We start from the raw sequence: 18,333 nt of genomic DNA on the forward strand, positions 1-18,333 counted from the left end.
TCAGCTAAGGTGGCTAAGGTTTTTGTAACAGTAAGTCAATTCCTATGAAGATGACCAAATGATTTGTTGAAAGGCATTGATCAAAGGAACTAACATATACAGTATATTTTTTACTTTGTCAAAATACATTTTCAATAGGCTAACAAGAAAAAAAATCCTACATTGATTAGGAAACAGTTATATAACATTGTCCTACTATTCTTTCACCAAGCAAAAATGCTACAGTGTTGTGGGAGAATACATTTTAGCAGTGATGGAACAAATCTGTACCATGTCTGCCACTCTACATGAAGAACAGGTTTAAGAGGAGAATGATATGTGGCCATCCTTTACACACTGCATATAGCCAAAGGGATATGTTCATCTGGTTGTTTACACAGCCACCCAAAGCGTTCATTTTGTGGTCATTGTAAGTGTTCTTATCAGTTATTGATCTCAGTAAAAGTCCCCAAAAATTTTTTTCACTTGACCAGGGCATAAATAGAAGCACCAATAACACTTGATAACAAGTACAAGTGTAAAATTAGGAATATATGGTTAAATACAGATAAGTTATACAACCAGATAAATTATTTGTTCATAATATTGGACACTACTGTACCCTGCATTACATTATGTTTATGAGAAACAGAATTTCCATGTGGGGCCTGGCTGAAGTTGGGAGAAGGGTATCTGTGCCTTATCTCCCTACGGCCTCCTAAATCCTAGCCTATTAGTGAGACACGTCCAGACTGGGCCCGCATAAAACAAACCTTCCTGCCTTACTATTCTGCCTTGATTGGTGCAATGTTTTTCTTTAACCATTCCAATGTTAGTTTCGATAGCATTATCATCAGTGAGGAGAGCTAGATGTGTGCTTGCGTTCTAGTTACTTGGCGGTAAGCTGGCGGCCTATTTGTCATTTTGAAATTCTAACAATGCTAAAATGTAAAAACATAGATCAGGCAGAATGACAGGAGAGAAGTTTCATTAATTAGAGTCTACATCAACATTGTTGAGGCTGCTCTGTCTACATCAGTGTTGTTGTTGGAGCTGCTCTGTTGCTGTTGACCATTGTTTCACTGACCACAGATCAGGGGATGTTGCCGACCACTGGGTTACATATTCATTAGTGTAATTTACCTGAAAAGATCCGATTGCCACGTGACACACAACCATTTTCACCCCTCTCGAGGGGGTCTTTAACTGTTTATTAACTAATTATAAATATTTACAAACGCCAAAATGCATATCAGAATCTCTGTCATAATTTCACCTGTGCTTTCTCCTCATTTGGGTTATATTATGGTGAATCATAGTACATTACATAAAATAAAAAATAAAAAGGGCATTTAGCAGACGCCTTTATCCAAATCGACTTACAACAAATACATTTGTCTAAGTAAGTGAATCATAGTTCTAACAATAACTTGTGTGTGTTTTTGTATTTTCTATAGGTAGACCCTGCACTCAGGTACAAGTACTCACACCTGAACGATCAGCTCGACTCATAAAGGAGATCCTTTCCACTGCCTGGCCTACCAGAGACTTCACGGTCCAATGGGACCCAGGGAACCGAGAGAAAAAGCATCCTACACTCTCTTGGCTGAAGATGGTATGGAAGCATCTGTATATGAATTTCTCTGATGATCTATCTACCTTTGAAGACATGCCCTTGATCCCAAATGTGCCGCTGGAAGAAAGTGAGGAACCTATCGACCTCCTACGTCTCAAAACTCCATCCCCCATTATTCGTGTGGATGAAGAGGAGGCCCCACTTTCTAAAAGCCTACTTGAAATCATGAAAAAGCTTGGAGCAGTAGTGATTAAACAGCTGGATTCATGCTTGCAGCATCCTCTGCTGAAGAATTACATCCATCCATCTTCTCCCAGTATGCTGCTGCAAATTATGGACAGGACATCAACCCAGAGAGTGGCCAGCCAGGTCTCATCCTTCTCTGTCAAACAAAAGGTTGTATTGAGAAACTTCCTGGCTGGGCTGTCTGATGTTACAGAGAAAGAGAAGCGTATTCTCTACGAGCTGAGCATCTTTGAGAAAGTTGAGCCATGTTCTGACAAAGGCACACCAACATATACCTCTCTGAAAGGAGCCAGAGCTTTACACCATACAGCTAAGTTTCCACCAGATGTTAAGTTGTCTGTCAATGTTGTGAGTTGCAGTGATGAGGCATCCATTCGTCTCATTAAGATGCTGAATGTGGAACAAGTGAAAACCACAGAATGTCTGAAGCTGGTTGTTCAAGATATTGAGAAGGGTTTTTATTCAAAAGATGAGATAACTAAAATCATGCTCTGGGCCCTAAAGCATCTGTCCTTCCTAAAGAATGAAAACCCATCTGTGATTGGATGGCTTTCCACTCTTAAGTTCATTCATACTGCTCCAGGAAAACCTGTTGCAGCCACAGAACTTTTTGACCCCGAACTGGAGATTCTGCAGAATCTGTTCTACATGGAAGAGAATATTAGGTTTCCCACAAGTACATATACAACGTCCCCCGATACTCTCCATTCACTAAGACAACTTGGACTTAAAAATGAAGTACAACTCAGTGAAAAAGATGTCCTCCAAGTGGCACGAAAGATAGAGGACTTACAAGGTGGCAAAGAGCCAGAGTGGGACCTATTAGTAAAGAAAGCGAAAACACTGCTCCAAATACTGAACAGACAAACAAAGTTGGTTAAGTCTTCTGAGGCTCAGATGTCCTTGCTAAAACTGAAATGGGTGCCAGTCTGCAAGGAAAGACCTCTTAATTACCCGAAGTCCCTTGCCTGGATGGGAGACACTGTTAATATCTGCTCATTGTCTGAAATGTGTGATATATCTCATGCAGTGCTAGTGGGATCCTCAGTAGCTCTAGTGGAGCGCACATCTGCAGGCATGAAGAAGTCCCTGAAGTTATCCATGGAGCCACAGGTTGATCAAGTATTACAGCACTTAAAGGCAGTGAATGACTGGCACAGATCTCAAGCATTTACCACAGAAGACTGGTATCAGTTCCAGCAGATTCTTTTTGAGATTTACGAATTCATGCAAGCACACCTTGAAGATGCAAGAGAGGCGATGAAGTCATTGGCCTTTGATTGGGTTTGGACTGGCAAGACATTTTCCTCACCCAGCCAAACAGTTCTGAAACCCATTGCTGATCTAGATTTACAGCCCTACCTGTACTCTTTGCCGAAGACCATTGCAAAGTTTCACAAACTTTTTAAGTTTTGTGGATCAGTAGAAGAGGTTGTTCCAAGCCATGTGTTTGAGGTAATCAAAACCATAAGACAAAGGTGTGAGCAAGAAATGACCAAAGAGAAAAGTAAGCATGATCTTCTACTCTTGGTAAATATACTGAGATGGCTGTATAACAGTCACATTTCTGTGGATATTGACATGCATGTACCCATCCTTTGCTACAAGGACCCAAGCAAACTGGCCATGAAGCCCATTCATGAATGCACCTACTGTGACATCAAAGTGGATGACTTAAATGATTTGCTTGATGATGTGTCAGAGCCCATTATCTTAGTCCATGATGACATCCCCATGAAAACTGCAGAATGGTTGAAAGTGCCATGTCTGAGTACGAGACTGATAAACCCCGAGAACCTTGGCTTTGAACAATCAGGCCAACGAGAACCTCTAACAGTGAGAATAAAGAACATTCTAGAGGAGTATCCATCTGTCGCAGATATTTTCAAAGAGCTTCTTCAAAATGCAGATGATGCTAGTGCTACAGAGTGTAGCTTCCTTATTGATATGAGAAAGAATACGGACATCCGAGAGAACCTGCTTGACCCTGGCATGATTGTATGTCATGGCCCCTCCTTGTGGTCTTTCAACAACTCTGTATTCTCTGACACTGACTTCCTGAACATAACAAGGTTAGGTGGGTCAATGAAGAGATGTGAAGCAGACAAAGTTGGCAAGTTTGGCCTGGGTTTCAACTCAGTTTATCACATTACTGACATCCCCATCATAATGAGCAGAGAGTTCATGATCATGTTTGATCCAAACATCAACCACATTAGCAAGCATATTAGGGACAGGTCAAACCCAGGAATCAAAATCAACTGGAGCAAACAACAGAAACGGCTGAGAAAGTTTCCCAATCAGTTCAAGCCTTTTATCAATGTCTTCAACTGCCAACTTCCACTTGCACAGGAGTCCCCTTACAAGTATAATGGTACCCTGTTCAGACTCCCCTTCAGAACTGAGCAGGAAGCATCAATGAGTGAAATCAGTAGCATCTACTACAACACCACCGACATCTACTCTCTTGTTGATGAATTTAGCATGTGTGGGCACCGGCTCATTCTTTTCACTCAACATGTTGGCTCCATGGTATTGAAGTATCTGAAATATGAAGAGCCCAGTCCTGCAGCTGCACAAGATGTTGTCAGCATAAACAAAAGTGTGTGGTCATCCAAAGCTGCATATGGACCTCTGAGCATCCTGAAATCTGCTGCAAAAGTCATGAAAAAGGTAGCAAGCACGAACAGAGTACCAGCTGACATTCCTAAGTCTGGCTGCATCATACGCATTGTGGTGGAGGAGTTTCACAATGTGTTCAAGCGCATAGTTGATCTCCAGTCCCCGCTCTTCAGAGGTTCAGAGGAGGATCCATCTTCATACTTCGAGATGGCTGCCAAAGGGGTCCAGACCAGACGACTCACTGATGAAATGCCTCAAAAAGCAGTTGACCTCACAAACTGGCTCATTTGTTCATGTATGGATGTAACTGAAGCTCTCAAATTTTCCCTGGGTGAGAGTGGAAGACGGCTTGGACTAGTGCCTTGTGGGGGTGTAGCTGTTCTGCTTTCAGAGGAGGAGAATAGAAAATGGACAGTGAAGACAAACACAAACCCAATAGGAGAGGTGTTTTGCTATTTACCTCTCAGAATCAAAACAGGATTGCCAGTCCATATTAATGGTTGTTTTGCTGTGACGTCCAACCGCAAAGAGATCTGGAAGACAGACACTAAAGGACACTGGAATTCAGTGTTCATGAGACATGTGATTGTCCAAGCCTATCTAGCCGCACTCAGTATGCTGCGTTCAATGGCAGAAAGTGGAGAACTGCTTAACTATAGCTACTACGCAGCATGGCCTGATCCAAGTGTAGTACACGATGACTTCACATTGATCAGCCAAGGAGTTTACCAAGAAATTGCTAAAGGGGGTGACAATGATCAGGCAAATGTTTTCTCAGATGGCAAAACCTGGGTTTCAATCAAGTATGTCAGATTCCTAGATGACGCCTTACTCTGTAGACCAGACATAGGTCCTGCTGCCTTCAAAATATTCTTGAAGTACCTTAAGAAGAGTGGCTCTCAAGACCTCTGTGCTGTTGAGCTGCCTGACTGGGTCAAGGAAGGCTTTGATGATGCTGGATGCAAGGGAAAGCTGATGGAGAACACAATGACAGAAAAACAGTTCTTTGCAGACGTCTTCTTCCCCCATGTTCAAGACATTAACAAAGAACTTCGTGACCCCCTGATGCACTATGTCCTCAATGAAAAATTGGATGAATTTGCATCTATTCTGAGGGAGACTCCATGCATTCCCTGCTCTGGCCCCACTCAGCAGTTAGTCTTACCATCCAGACTTATCCATCCAGAGGGAAGAGTTGCCAAACTGTACAACACTGAAGATGGAAGGTTTCCAGAAGGTACCTCAAAAGACTACATGAATCCAGTGTGCTTGGTCAAGTTAGTACAGCTGGGTATGGTGAAGGATGACCTCTCTTGGAAGGACATAGAAGAACGGGCTGAATCTGTATTGCATCTCAATGAAAATGATCACAATGCTGCATGTTTTCGTAGCAGTATACTGCTCAGTCTCATTGATGAAAAGCTGAAAATGAGAGACCCAGGAACAGTCGAGCGCTTGGAAAAGCTAAAGGGCATACAGTTCCTTCCATTTCTGACAAAACCTGCAGGTTTTTCACTACCTTGGCATGGGAATAATTTTCCCCCCTCTGCCATGTTCTCTGCCAGAGAGCTCTTTATAACTGACCACCAGGACACAGTGTGTTTGATGAAGCCCATCCTGAATGAAAATTCCCCATCTTTCAAAGGTTGTGGCCCAATTACATTGGCTGTAAAAGACTCGCTTGGATTGATAAGAAAGCCAACCGTTGGACTAGTAGTCAGTCAACTAAGGGAACTTGCTAAATCATTTGATGGAGTCACTCTGTATCAGGAAAATATCACAAATGCCTGCTACAAATATCTACATGAGGAAATGCTACAGGATGACACTGCAAAGGCACAAATCATGGAGGACCTCAAAACCTTCAGCTCTATTCTTGTGGAGAACACATATGTTGATCCTTCTAAAGTTTCATTCCACCTGAACTTTGATGCATCCCCATATCTATACCAGCTTCCCAACAAGTACCGAAACAGCTGCCGAGAGCTCTTTGAGAATGTTGGGGTCCAGTCAAGCTTCACAGTTGAACATTTTTCAGCAGTTCTCGAAGTAGTGAAACATGAATGTGGGCGGAGATCACTCTCAGAGGATAACTTTCAGCTCTCTCGTAGAATAATTAGTGAAGGAATATGGAGCTTAATCAGAGACAAAAACCAAGAATTCTGCCAAGCTACTTATGGGGAGATTCTCCTACCTGACACTGATCTGACACTACAGCCATCAAAGTCCCTGTGCTACAATGACTGTCCTTGGATCAAAGTCAGAGACACAACTGTGAAATATTGCCATGCAGATATTCCAAGAGAGGTTGCTGTGAAATTAGGAGCAGTTCCTAAACGTCATAAAGCCTTGGAGAGATATGCCTCAAATGTCTGCTTTACTACACTTGGAAGTGAGTTTGGACAGAAAGAAAAACTCACAAGTAGAATCAAAAGTATCCTCAATGCTTACCCATCTGAAAAAGAGATGCTGAAGGAGCTCCTACAAAATGCAGATGATGCCAAAGCCACTGAAATCTATTTTGTGTTTGATCCAAGAACCCACCCCACAGACAGAATATTTGATGACAAATGGGTGCCAATGCAAGGCCCATCACTTTGTGTCTACAATAATCAGCCTTTCACTGATGATGATGTCAGAGGAATCCAGAACCTAGGAAGAGGAACAAAAGAAGCCAACCCTGGCAAAACTGGGCAATATGGAATAGGATTCAACTCTGTTTATCATATCACTGACTGCCCATCTTTCATTTCAAACAATGACATTCTTTGCATCTTTGATCCACATGCACACTATGCACCAGGGGCAACATCTGTCAGTCCTGGAAGAATGTTTAGGGACTTAGACTCTGACTTCAGATCCCAATTTTCTGATGTCCTCAATCTTTACCTGGGAGCTCATTTCAAGCTTGAACGCTGCACAATGTTCAGATTCCCCATACGCTCCTCAGAAATGGCCAAAATATCAGAGATCAGCTCTGTTCCTGCATCAGACAGAATGGTGCAAAACCTTCTTGATAAACTGAAGACTGATGGGGCAGAACTCCTCATGTTTCTCAACCACATGGAGAAAATTTCCATCTGTGAAATAGAGAGTGCTACAGGTGCCCTTAAAGTGCTATACTCTGTGACTGCTAAAATCACAGATGGTGATCGTCTAAAACGCAAGCAGTTTCACGCCTCAGTGGTGGATAGTGTGACAAAAAAGAAGCCACTCACCAATATTCCTGTCCAGCAGATAACCTACACTATGGATATAGAGGACTCTGATGGCAATCTAACAACTTGGATGGTCTGTAACCGATCTGGCTTCTCCAACATTGATACAGTCTCAAAAAGTGTGATTTCAGCCCACAAAAATGAAGACATAACTCTCTTTCCACGCGGAGGTGTGGCTGCCTGCATAAGTCACAACTACAGAAAACCTCACAGAGCATTCTGCTTTCTGCCCCTCTCATTGGAGACTGGTTTGCCCTTTCATGTGAATGGGCATTTTGCTCTAGATTCTGCACGGAGAAATCTATGGAGAGATGACAATGGAGTTGGAGTGAGAAGTGACTGGAACAACAACTTAATGACATCTTTGATAGCTCCTGCATATGTGGAGCTGTTGATTCAGTTGAAACGACGATATTTCCCAGGACCTGACCCCACCATGACTGTGTTACAGGGAACACCGATTCACATTGTCAAAGACACTTTGAAGAAATTCTTGTACTTCTTCCCAGTCAACAGACTTGACATCCAGCCAGATTGGTACTGCCTTGTCAAAGCAGTGTACAACTGCATTCATGCTGACCTTAAACGCCTACTTCCTGTTGTCAGGGCGCCTCATATTGACAACGCAGATTTACATGCTGCTATTTACATCTCATGGGTGAACACATCCATGGCAAATAAAGGTCGAGCATTTTTTGACAATCTATTGCAGGACGAACTTCAACATCTGAAAAATACAGAATACAACATCATCACACGCAAATCTGTTGCTGAGAATGTCTTCAGACTCAAGGCCCTGCTTCTGGATGTGGGCTTCAACTTGGTCCATAGTTGTGATGAAACAGCCAGTCTGTACTTCTGTTTGGATGATGCAGGAATTCAAGTGAGCTATGTCACCCCAGAGGATGTGCGCAACTTTCTTCTCACTTTCTCCTCGCCGGACACATCTTGCCAAGTTGGAAAACTTCCCTGTCGACTCCAGCAGTCAAATTACAAGCTTTTCCACAGCCTGAAGCTGCTAGTTGACTACTGCTTTAAGGATGTAGAGGAGGATGAAATCAAAATAGAGGGGCTACCATTGCTAATGACAATGGACAACATACTCCAGGTGTTTGATTCGAAGCGACAGAAATTTTTGACCACACACCATGAACTGATCTCTTCAAGGAAAGAGCTGTTCATGAACACACTGTACATGAGGTACAGCAACATCCTGATGAAATCAGGTGTTGCAAAGGTATTTGACATAAACAGTTTCGGGGACCTATTAGCATCTGTACTACCACGAGAGTATCGAACAAGGACCTCTGTGAAATGGAGAGACAACTACGCCAGTGAATCTTGGCTGAAAAGTGCATGGCACTTCATCAGTGAGAACATTGCCATCAAGGAAGACCAGGCAGACATCAAACCCAATTTTGAGACAGTACTTGACATTCTGAAAGACTGGGCACTGCTCCCAGGAATCAAATTCATGGTTTCAAGCAACAAATTGGTTGTCCCTGAGCAGGATGTGCTGCTACCCCTGAGTTTGATAAATGCAGCTATCTTTCCAAATGGGCAAAATGACAAAGTCTTTCATACCCTAATGAAAGGGGGATGCATTCAGCTTGCGGTTAACAAAATATGCAGCAAAGAGAATCCTGTCCTGCCTTTTCTGGCACAGCATACAGCAAACATAGACAATCCATCCAGCATTCTGAAAGCACTGGAGTACATGATTCAGACATCAGCTTTCAAAACAGGAAGTTTAACTGACAAAGACTTTGAGGCTCTTCTGTTGTACTTCAATTCCAACTTGATCAACCTGTCCCAAGAGGATGCTCAAACTCTGAAGTTGCTCCCATGCTTCAAAGCAGTCAGTGGAAGATATATCAGCATTGCAAACTTCACATCATGCTATATTCTGGCAAAAAGCATTCCATCTGCAGATATGGAAAAATGGGCCCATACCACATCCTTTGCCTTTCTAGCTGACAATCCACAATTGAAAGAACTGTACAGTTTTCTTGGATGCATGCCAATTGAGGATCTGGAGGTCTACCTGAAGCATCTTCTTCCAAAATTTGACAGTCTTTCATACGATGCCAGAATTGAACACCTTGTCTATTTGAAGGGGAGACTTTTGGGAATAGAGGAGTCATGTGGGGTGAAGGACCAGCTGTATGAGAAACTGGAAGGCCTGCCATTCATCTATGATTACACAAACAGACTCAAACCAACTAAAATGTTTTATGATCAAACCGTGAAAGTGTTTGATGTTATGCTTCCCTCAAAAGCATTCATACCCAATGATTTCTTCAAGAAAATTGAGCAAGTTTCAAAGCCAAAGAATGGAACATCTTTTCTCACCTCATGGATCACATTCCTGAGGAATATAGGTCTGAAACACACTGTCTCTCCACAGCAAGTTCTTCAATTTGCAAAAGAAGTCAGCATCAAAGCCCAAACAGAGAATTGGTCCAAAGAAAAAGCGCAAATTGTTGTTGATGTTCTCCTTAACCACATTTTCAATGAGAGGACAGATCTTTTTGTTGGCGCTTTCCTCAAAGAGCTCTCCATGATACCATTCCTGTGTCCTGAGCAAGCTCCCACTGAGCTTATACGGCTCTATTCTCAATACCAGGAGATGAGTGGCACTCTCCCTCTGATTCGTTTTAATGGGTCTCAAGTTAATCCTAAATTCAAGCAAACTGATATCATTCAATTACTTTGGACATCATGTCCCATTCTTCCAGAGAAGGCCACACCATCAGCCATCAAAGACCAGGAAGGAAGCACCCTTACAGGCCAAGAACAACTGGACTTAGTGTTGACCATGTTAAGTGTAAATTTGGAACCACCCTTGGACAAAGTGATAAGCAACTGCAAAAATATCTGCAACATATCTAATGCTGATGATGACATGGTGAAAACTAGAAATAAAGTATTGAGGTCCACCTATGAATATCTCAATGCAGATAAGAGGGAATTTCGCTACCAACTACGTGGGGTGGCTTTTGTCATGGTTGAGGAGGGCTGGAAACTTCTGAAACCAGAGGAGGTTGTCATAAACTTGGACAATGAATCTGACTTCAAACCCTACTTATACAAACTACCACTAGAGCTTGGCACCTTTCATCAGCTTTTTAAGATTCTCGGCACAGAAGATGTTGTATCAACAAAACAATACGTTGAAGTGCTATATCGTATTTACAGAAATTCAGAGGGTAAGCAGCTTGACCCAAATGAAATGAGAACTGTGAAAAGGGCTGTCTCAGGGCTATTCAAAAGTCTCCAGAATGACCCAGTTCAGATACGCAAAGAGCTTGAGGGCCTTAGAGATTTGATATTTTACATGCCAAGTCATGATGGCAGATTAGCCAAATCCAATAGTTTAGTGTTTGATGATGCCCCACACTTCAAGAGCAGAATTCAGGGTAATGTTGGGGTACAGATGCTTGTGGACATGAGTCAGTGTTATCTCGGCAAAGACCATGCCTTCCATACAAAGCTGATCATGCTGCTCCCACAGAAGCTAAGGCCAAGACTCCTGAGTAGTATTCTCGAGGAGCAGCTTGATGAAGAGTCTCCCAGGATGTGCCAGTTCGGAGCTCTCTGTTCACTTCAAGGTCGCCTACAGTTACTACTGTCATCAGAACAGTTCATCACAGGACTTATAAGAATAATGAAGCACGAAAATGACAACACCTTCCTTGTGAATGAGGAAAAAGCCATCAGATTGTGCAAAGCACTTTGTGAGGGGTTAAAAGTGTCATGTTTCGAAAAGCTCCAGACAACACTGAGAGTCAAAGGTTGCAGTCCCATCCCACATAGCCGTAGTGAAACACTTGCCTTTTTAAAAAGGTACGGGACGGCTGTTATTCATCTCTACATCCAACACTCAGACAGCAAAGACATTAATTTCCTCTTAGCGTTGGCAATGACACTGAAGTCTGCAACTGACAACTTGATATCTGACACCTCCTATCTAATTGCAATGCTGGGCTGTAATGATATCTATAGAATCACGGAGAAGCTGGACAACCTTGGTGTCAAATATGACTCTACAGAGCCCTCAAAACTTGAGCTTCCCCTCCCTGGAACACCTATACCAGCTGAGATACATCATATACTCCTCATGGATCCCATGAATGTGTTCTACCCAGGAGAATATGTGGGTTACCTTGTGGACTCTGAAGGAGGAGACATTTATGGGTCCTACCAGCCAACCTACACATACGCCATCATCGTTCAAGAGGTGGGGAAAGAAGAGGAGGACAACCCAAGCTTCCTTGGGAAATGCTTCCAAATTGACATTGGATATAGTGAGTACAAAATAGTAAGTTCCCTTGATTTGTATAAGTTCTCCAGACAAGATGAAAGTACTCACATCCGAGACAGCAGTGCCCCATCGACTCCAACAACCCCCCCAGAATCCCGCTCTCCTGGTCCTCGAATGGTGCCTCCTCTTTTCACTGGAAAGGAAAATCACAGAGCCCCTCCCGCAAAACAATCTCCCAAAAAAATGAGAATCAATGCATTGCCAGAGATTCTAAAAGAAGTGACCTTAGTCATTGAACAAGCCTGGAAGCTTCCTGAAACTGAAAGGAAGAAGATCATTCGCCGGTTATATCTCAAGTGGCATCCAGACAAAAATGCAGATAATTTAGACATTGCCACAGAAGTCTTCAAGCACTTGCAGAATGAGATCAACAGAATGGAGAAGCAGTCTCTGACAGAGCAGAACACAGAGAGAGCATCTAGGAGGCCTTTCTCCACATCTTCCCGCTTCCAGTCAGAGAAGTCTTCATTTCAAAGGTTTTACACGTCATGGAATCAAGAGGCGACAAGTCATAAATCTGAGAAGCAACATTTCAGGGAGCAGTACACTAGCTATGCAGGTTCATCACATTCTAATCGTTTCTTTGTACCACCGACCTTCAAGTCTGTTGGCAATCCTGTGGAAGCACGCAGGTGGCTCAGGCAAGCGAGAGCCAACTTTTCTGCTGCACGGAACGACCTTCACAAAAATGCCAATGAATGGGTGTGCTTCAAATGTTATCTGGCCACAAAACTAGCACTGATAGCTGCCGATTATTCTGTGAGAGGTAAATCAGACAAGGATGTGAAACCCACTGCACTAGCACAGAAAGTGGAAGAGTACAACTCACAGCTAGCGGGACTTGCCAAGGATGTACACATCTTGGAGGGATATGGCGTGGACAGCCTAAGAACTCGTTATCCTGACCTTTTGCCCTTTCCTCAGATCCCCAATGACAGATACACGTCTGAGGTGGCAATGAGAGTGATGGAATGTACAGCACGGATTATAATTAAACTTGAATCCTTTGTGCAGCAAAAATTATAATACTGTCGTACTACTGTTACATATAAGATGAGTTCAATCAAGAAAATATGCATAGGTCTTCTAAATGATAGAAGGTAATAGTGGCTGTGTGCAAAACTGATGTATGTTATTGTTTTGAGGCAGAATTAAGTATCCAGCTGGCAGCTTAGATATGCAGTACCTATGTTGGTTCTGTGGTCCATGCACAGTGTGTAAATGTATGGCTCTCCATATTCAAACAATAAGCTGTCTGATCTTGCTCTAGCTTTTTTACAAAGACAGATTATCATTAGCTGCAATGCTGTACATATGAAAGCCCCAGCAATACCTTTTGTAACCAAAGTCCCATGTTGGATATATTTGCTCTCAGATAAATGAGTATACTATGCTGCTTTTTTACTTTACCTTTTATAAAGATATATTTGTTCCTGCCATAGACAACCAGTTGACCGTACTTTGTTTGTTACCATCTAAAGACATCTCTCATGTTGTCACTTTTGTCGTCCTGCAATGTATCCTATTTGCAAAATCTGAAAAGGAACCAACAAAATTACAATCATATTTGTATTTTTCAAACATCATTATTTAATATTTTGTGTATCATAGCCTTGTCAATGGACAGAGCATTTTAATAATACACCTCATGTTCTTGCACTTGCACTTAGAGCGCTTGTGTCATCCCAGCAGATTGGGAGAATTAAGACTGTGAATGGGAAGTGCAGAATGTTTAATGTCTACACTTTTGATTATATCATTTGTCCACTTATAATGTTTAAATAAGTGGACAAATAATATAACTGTGAGTTATAGTAATCAGACTTTGAATGGTGTCTTTTAAAGACCATACACTATATCTATATCTGTATTTCTCTGTATGCTAATAAGCACACGTGCAAGTACTTTTTGAGTTGTTGATGATAAGAAAAGCAATTGCTTTAGCACATTTCTTGAAACAGTATTAAACCTTTCAAAACATTTAACATGTTCCCCTAAAGGATGAAGACATTTAAAAAAAAAAAAAAAAAAGTTTTTCAAAATGCATGACAACTCTCAAAACTTTGAATACATGTCACACTTTCCACCATTCATTTAATAATGACACTAAATAGTTACTATCTATAACCATGAATTGACTTTTGAGTCAATTGACTTTTTGTGTCTTGTAGAGAGTTGTAAAATCTGTTTAGCAAAAGAGGTGCTTAAACATTAGGGGTTAATTGCCACCAACATTCTGAACGAGATGACTGTAAAGGTCTCTTGTTAAACCAGATAGAGGTGTGAAAGTAAATCTTATTGCAACCATTATTCCCCCTGCGACTAGAGCATCAATTAGTATACACCTGGGACTCATCTCCTTATTTGATAATCCAGTTGCTACCAAACATCAGTGGAAGCTTATTCTCATTTAGTCATACCTCCAAAACACATTGTTTTCATGTGTCGTTTGGATGTCTGGAGAGTTTTATATGAACCGATCTGGCTTGGATTGAACCTGGACAGCAATGTGACAATGTGCTTGCAATTTCATTGGATGTTACATTCCAAAACCCCTCCCCCACATGGCTGTAGATGATTTATCATCTCATTTATCTCATTTATCATCATCATTTATATGGATGTAGATGTTTGTTGTTATGTGAGTCATCTTGACTCTTTTCTGACCGGGTAGGACTATTTTGCATAGAGATGTTGCTAGATGCTATAGCTTGCAACACTGAAGAAAATGGAAGAAATCCTTATGGAAAAACTTAATTGGCTTTGCCATATGTGTGCTATATACACAGTAGTCGAAGAAGGCATTAGGTATTTGATTGGTTTGACGTGTGACGAGGTCCATCCCTTTGTAGCTACTTTCTACAATGGATTTCACCAGGCTTTTCCAAACTAGGAACAGCTGGTCTCACCAAGGTTATATCAGGCCTAATGGTATACCTGGTTTTCAAACAGTGCCTTTCATTATAGTTGGAAAATATCCTCTGGACATTTTTTTTTACTATTTCATTGAGTACAATTAAAGATAATTATGATAATGATTTACATTTTCCATCTTTATTTTCTCAGTTATTACATACAATAACATATTTTTGCTCATGCAATTTCAATTCACTTCATATTTATTAAGAACATTGAAAATGAACCCGCCCTTCTCCGTTGGCCGTAACTTCGGCCTAGACCTACTTCATTGCAGTCTATTGTCCTCAGGGCAATAGCCTACATTATATCATGTAGCTGTCAATTTGTAAATAAAATCTGACAACGTCATAGTGGCGTTCCACACCTCTGGGGTACGTACGGAGGTGGTTTCAGATGGGGTTTTCCAATGTGTTTGTCTATGAGGTACAACTGTCTTATAGTCCACGTGATTGATGGTGATGACAACTTTGATAATGACACCCTAAACCACAAGAGAAGGTTTATTGAAACATTAAAATAACAACAACAGCTTTTTTTCAATTTTTTCCCCCATTATTTTTAAAGAGGCCAACAGTAGGCTATTTGCAGTGAGGGTCGATGGGGAAACTGTATTTATCTAACCCAGTAGAGAAAGCATGGCTTCAGATTTCTGGAATTCGAACGCTTCCGGTGTGAGTCTAAGCAATTGAGAAAAACTGGTTCTTAACATGGGGTTCTATTTAGGATTTACATTTTTATTTGCAGACATTTGATTCAACGTTCTGTTTCATTTGGTTTGATCTTTTCATTTTATAGGAACATTGCAGGTGGCATCCTCAAGTAGTGCTTGTTTCTTCCACACACGTTTACAACGTGTTTGTACGTCATTTTCATTAATGATTTTTAAAAAGTAAAAGTACACTGTTGATTTTGATCCAGATTTTGTTATTTTCTTACATAGTAATTGTCAAAGAGGTGTGCAGCCAACATAATTCCCATGATATGTTTAACAAAACTTAGCTGAGGAAAACCTTGTATATCTTGTGTTGATGTGCACAGTGCCATACTGTAGTTAAATAAAATTCCCCTTAGTGAATTGTGTCGATCCTTTCTGTATAAGTATACCACCAATACACACTATGGTAACCAAAAAGTTGGAAATTCACTATGGGCTTTCTAGTGAAAAAGGAAAGGTTGTAGTCACAAAGCTGCATTCCAAACAGACAGTGCCCTGCATAAGTAATGGGACAATAAAGCATCTTTTCATTTTTTGGCTCCATACTCCAAAAGTTTGAATTTGAAATTGCAACAATTACCTTGAGGTAAAAGTAGAGATTTTTTAATGTTATATTGGTTTCATCATTTAACACTTTTTATACATAGTCCCCCTATTTCAGGGCACATAAGTAATGGGACAATTGGCTTGACGGGTTTCTTGTTAGTCAGGTGTGTTCCATGACATCATGTGCAGACATAAGGGAGCTGTTAATGTCTTGTATTGATTCTAGGCTTTGTGTTTGCCTTTGGAGTCTGTCAACATGAGACATTATTAGGCTGAAAAATCTGTTCCGCAGTCACAAACGACTGTTTGAAGAAGAAGAAGTCTATAGTGGATGACTGAAGAATACTCACCATAATTGAGAAAACCCCCAAAACAAATGACCCACAGATCAGGAACACTCTCCAGGAGGTAGGCGTGAATGTTTCAGAGAATACCAACCGCAGAATACATCACCAGCTGAACTACAACTGTCTTCACTGCAAGGTGCAAACCACTAGTTATCAAACATCCTGCCATTATAGCAACTAGGGAGTTTTTCAGGGCCAAAAAGTGGAAAGTTCAGATTTAAATCCAATTGAACATGCATTTGATTTCGTGAGATAACATTTTTAGGCAAAAAGATAGATAGATAGATAGACTTTATTTGTCATTGTTACAGTACAGGTACCAAACAACGAAATTTAGGAGGGGAGGCTCCCCTGGTGTTTAAGAAAGGAAAAAGAAACACATTTTGGAAAAAGCATAGATGCATAAAATCACAAGAAGATAAGGAGCTGGTTTACATCAATAGAGGCTATGTACACAATCCACTGTACTATACTGCACAGATAGTCAACTAGGGTTGTCATATTGCACAAGAAAGTATTTTTTCACATTTTTTTAAAGTGTCACAGTTTGCAGGCTTGAAAATGTACATGTTTGTGCCTCAGCACTAGCTGCCATTTACAATCCGTCCGGACTTGTCCTGGGCCCAGAACTTAGGCCTTTTCTGTGTTCAGGGCCTTGACGGCCCTGTGGTAGAAGCTGTCCTTCAGTCTGTTTGTCCTAGCGGCCGGGGTCCTGTACCTCCTGTTCGAGGGCAGCTTGACAAAGTGTTCGTGCCCAGGGTGGGTCGGGTCCTTGGAGATCTTGGAGGCCCTCCTGAGACAGCGTGTTTCGTACAGCTCCTCCAGAGAGGGGAGGGTGGCGCCGGTGATCCCCTGTGCTGTTCTCACGACTCTCTGTAGATCGTTTCTCTCCGCTGCCGTGCAGCTGTGGTACCAGTTGGAGATGCCGAAGGTGAGGATGCTCTCCACTGCGCCGTGGTAGAAGGCCACCAGCATCTCCTTCTTGCTGTGTTGTTTCTTGAGGCATCTCAGGGTGTATAGCCGCTGTTGTGCCCTCTTGATGGTGCCTTTAGTGTTGTCCTTCCAGGCCAGGTCATCCCGTATGATGTGTCCCAGGAAACGGAGGTTTGAGACCATCTCTACGCTCTCTCCGTCGATGAGCAGGGGCAGGATCTCGGACTTTTTCCTCCTGTAGTCTACGATGAGTTCCTGGGTCTTTGACTTGTTTAGCAGCAGGTTGTTTACCTTGCACAGCTTGCTCAATTGCTCTACCTCATCCCTGTACGCCTGTCTGGAAGGATGGTGTTAAAGGCGGAGCTGAAGTCCACGAAGAGCAGTCTCGCGTAGCTGTTTCCCCTCTCCAGGTGGGATAGAGTGGCGTGGAGAGTCGTCGCTAAAAAGACCCCAAAAGAACTAAAGATGGCTGCTGTACAGGCCTGGCAGAGCATTACCAGAGAAAATACCCAGTGTCTGGTGCGGTCAATGGTTTGCAGGCAGTTATTGCAAGGATTATTGACCAAATACTAAACACGAGTGCTTAATTTGGGCATTATATGAATCAGTCCCATTACTTTTGGTGCCCTGAAATAGGGGGACTATGTGGAGTATAGAGCCAAAAGAAGGAGAAATGCCTCACTGTCTCATATAACTTACTCAGGACACTTTGTGTGTGTATACATACTGTATATGTATATATATATATATATTAATATATATAATCACAGTATATACAGCAACAGATGTACAGAAATGCTAATAGAGAAGAACTATGGTAATAATGATCTCAGTGTATGGGCATGCTTTCTATGACTATATATAGTGCCACTGTATTGACATAAACAAAGACCAGGAAATACTGCATG

At 41.8% G+C, this 18,333-nt stretch overlaps 1 protein-coding gene across 1 annotated transcript in view; it reads left to right on the forward strand.

Moving 5' to 3' along the window:
* sacs (sacsin molecular chaperone) overlaps positions 1–13,063 on the forward strand; it is a gene marked incomplete at its 5' end in the record, with an annotated part of 36,929 nt that extends 23,866 nt beyond the window's left edge. The window contains one exon of the mRNA XM_080542969.1: positions 1,441–13,063. Coding sequence (XP_080399095.1) covers positions 1,441–12,991 — 11,551 coding nt within the window. The 3' untranslated portion in view covers positions 12,992–13,063. The remainder of the gene's footprint in view (positions 1–1,440) is intronic.
* Positions 13,064–18,333: the final 5,270 nt, after the last annotated feature.

The sequence above is a fragment of the Nansenia antarctica genome, assembly GCF_963989245.1.
Source record: "Nansenia antarctica genome assembly, chromosome: 12".
In the NCBI taxonomy this organism is placed as follows: Eukaryota; Metazoa; Chordata; class Actinopteri; order Argentiniformes; family Microstomatidae; genus Nansenia; species Nansenia antarctica.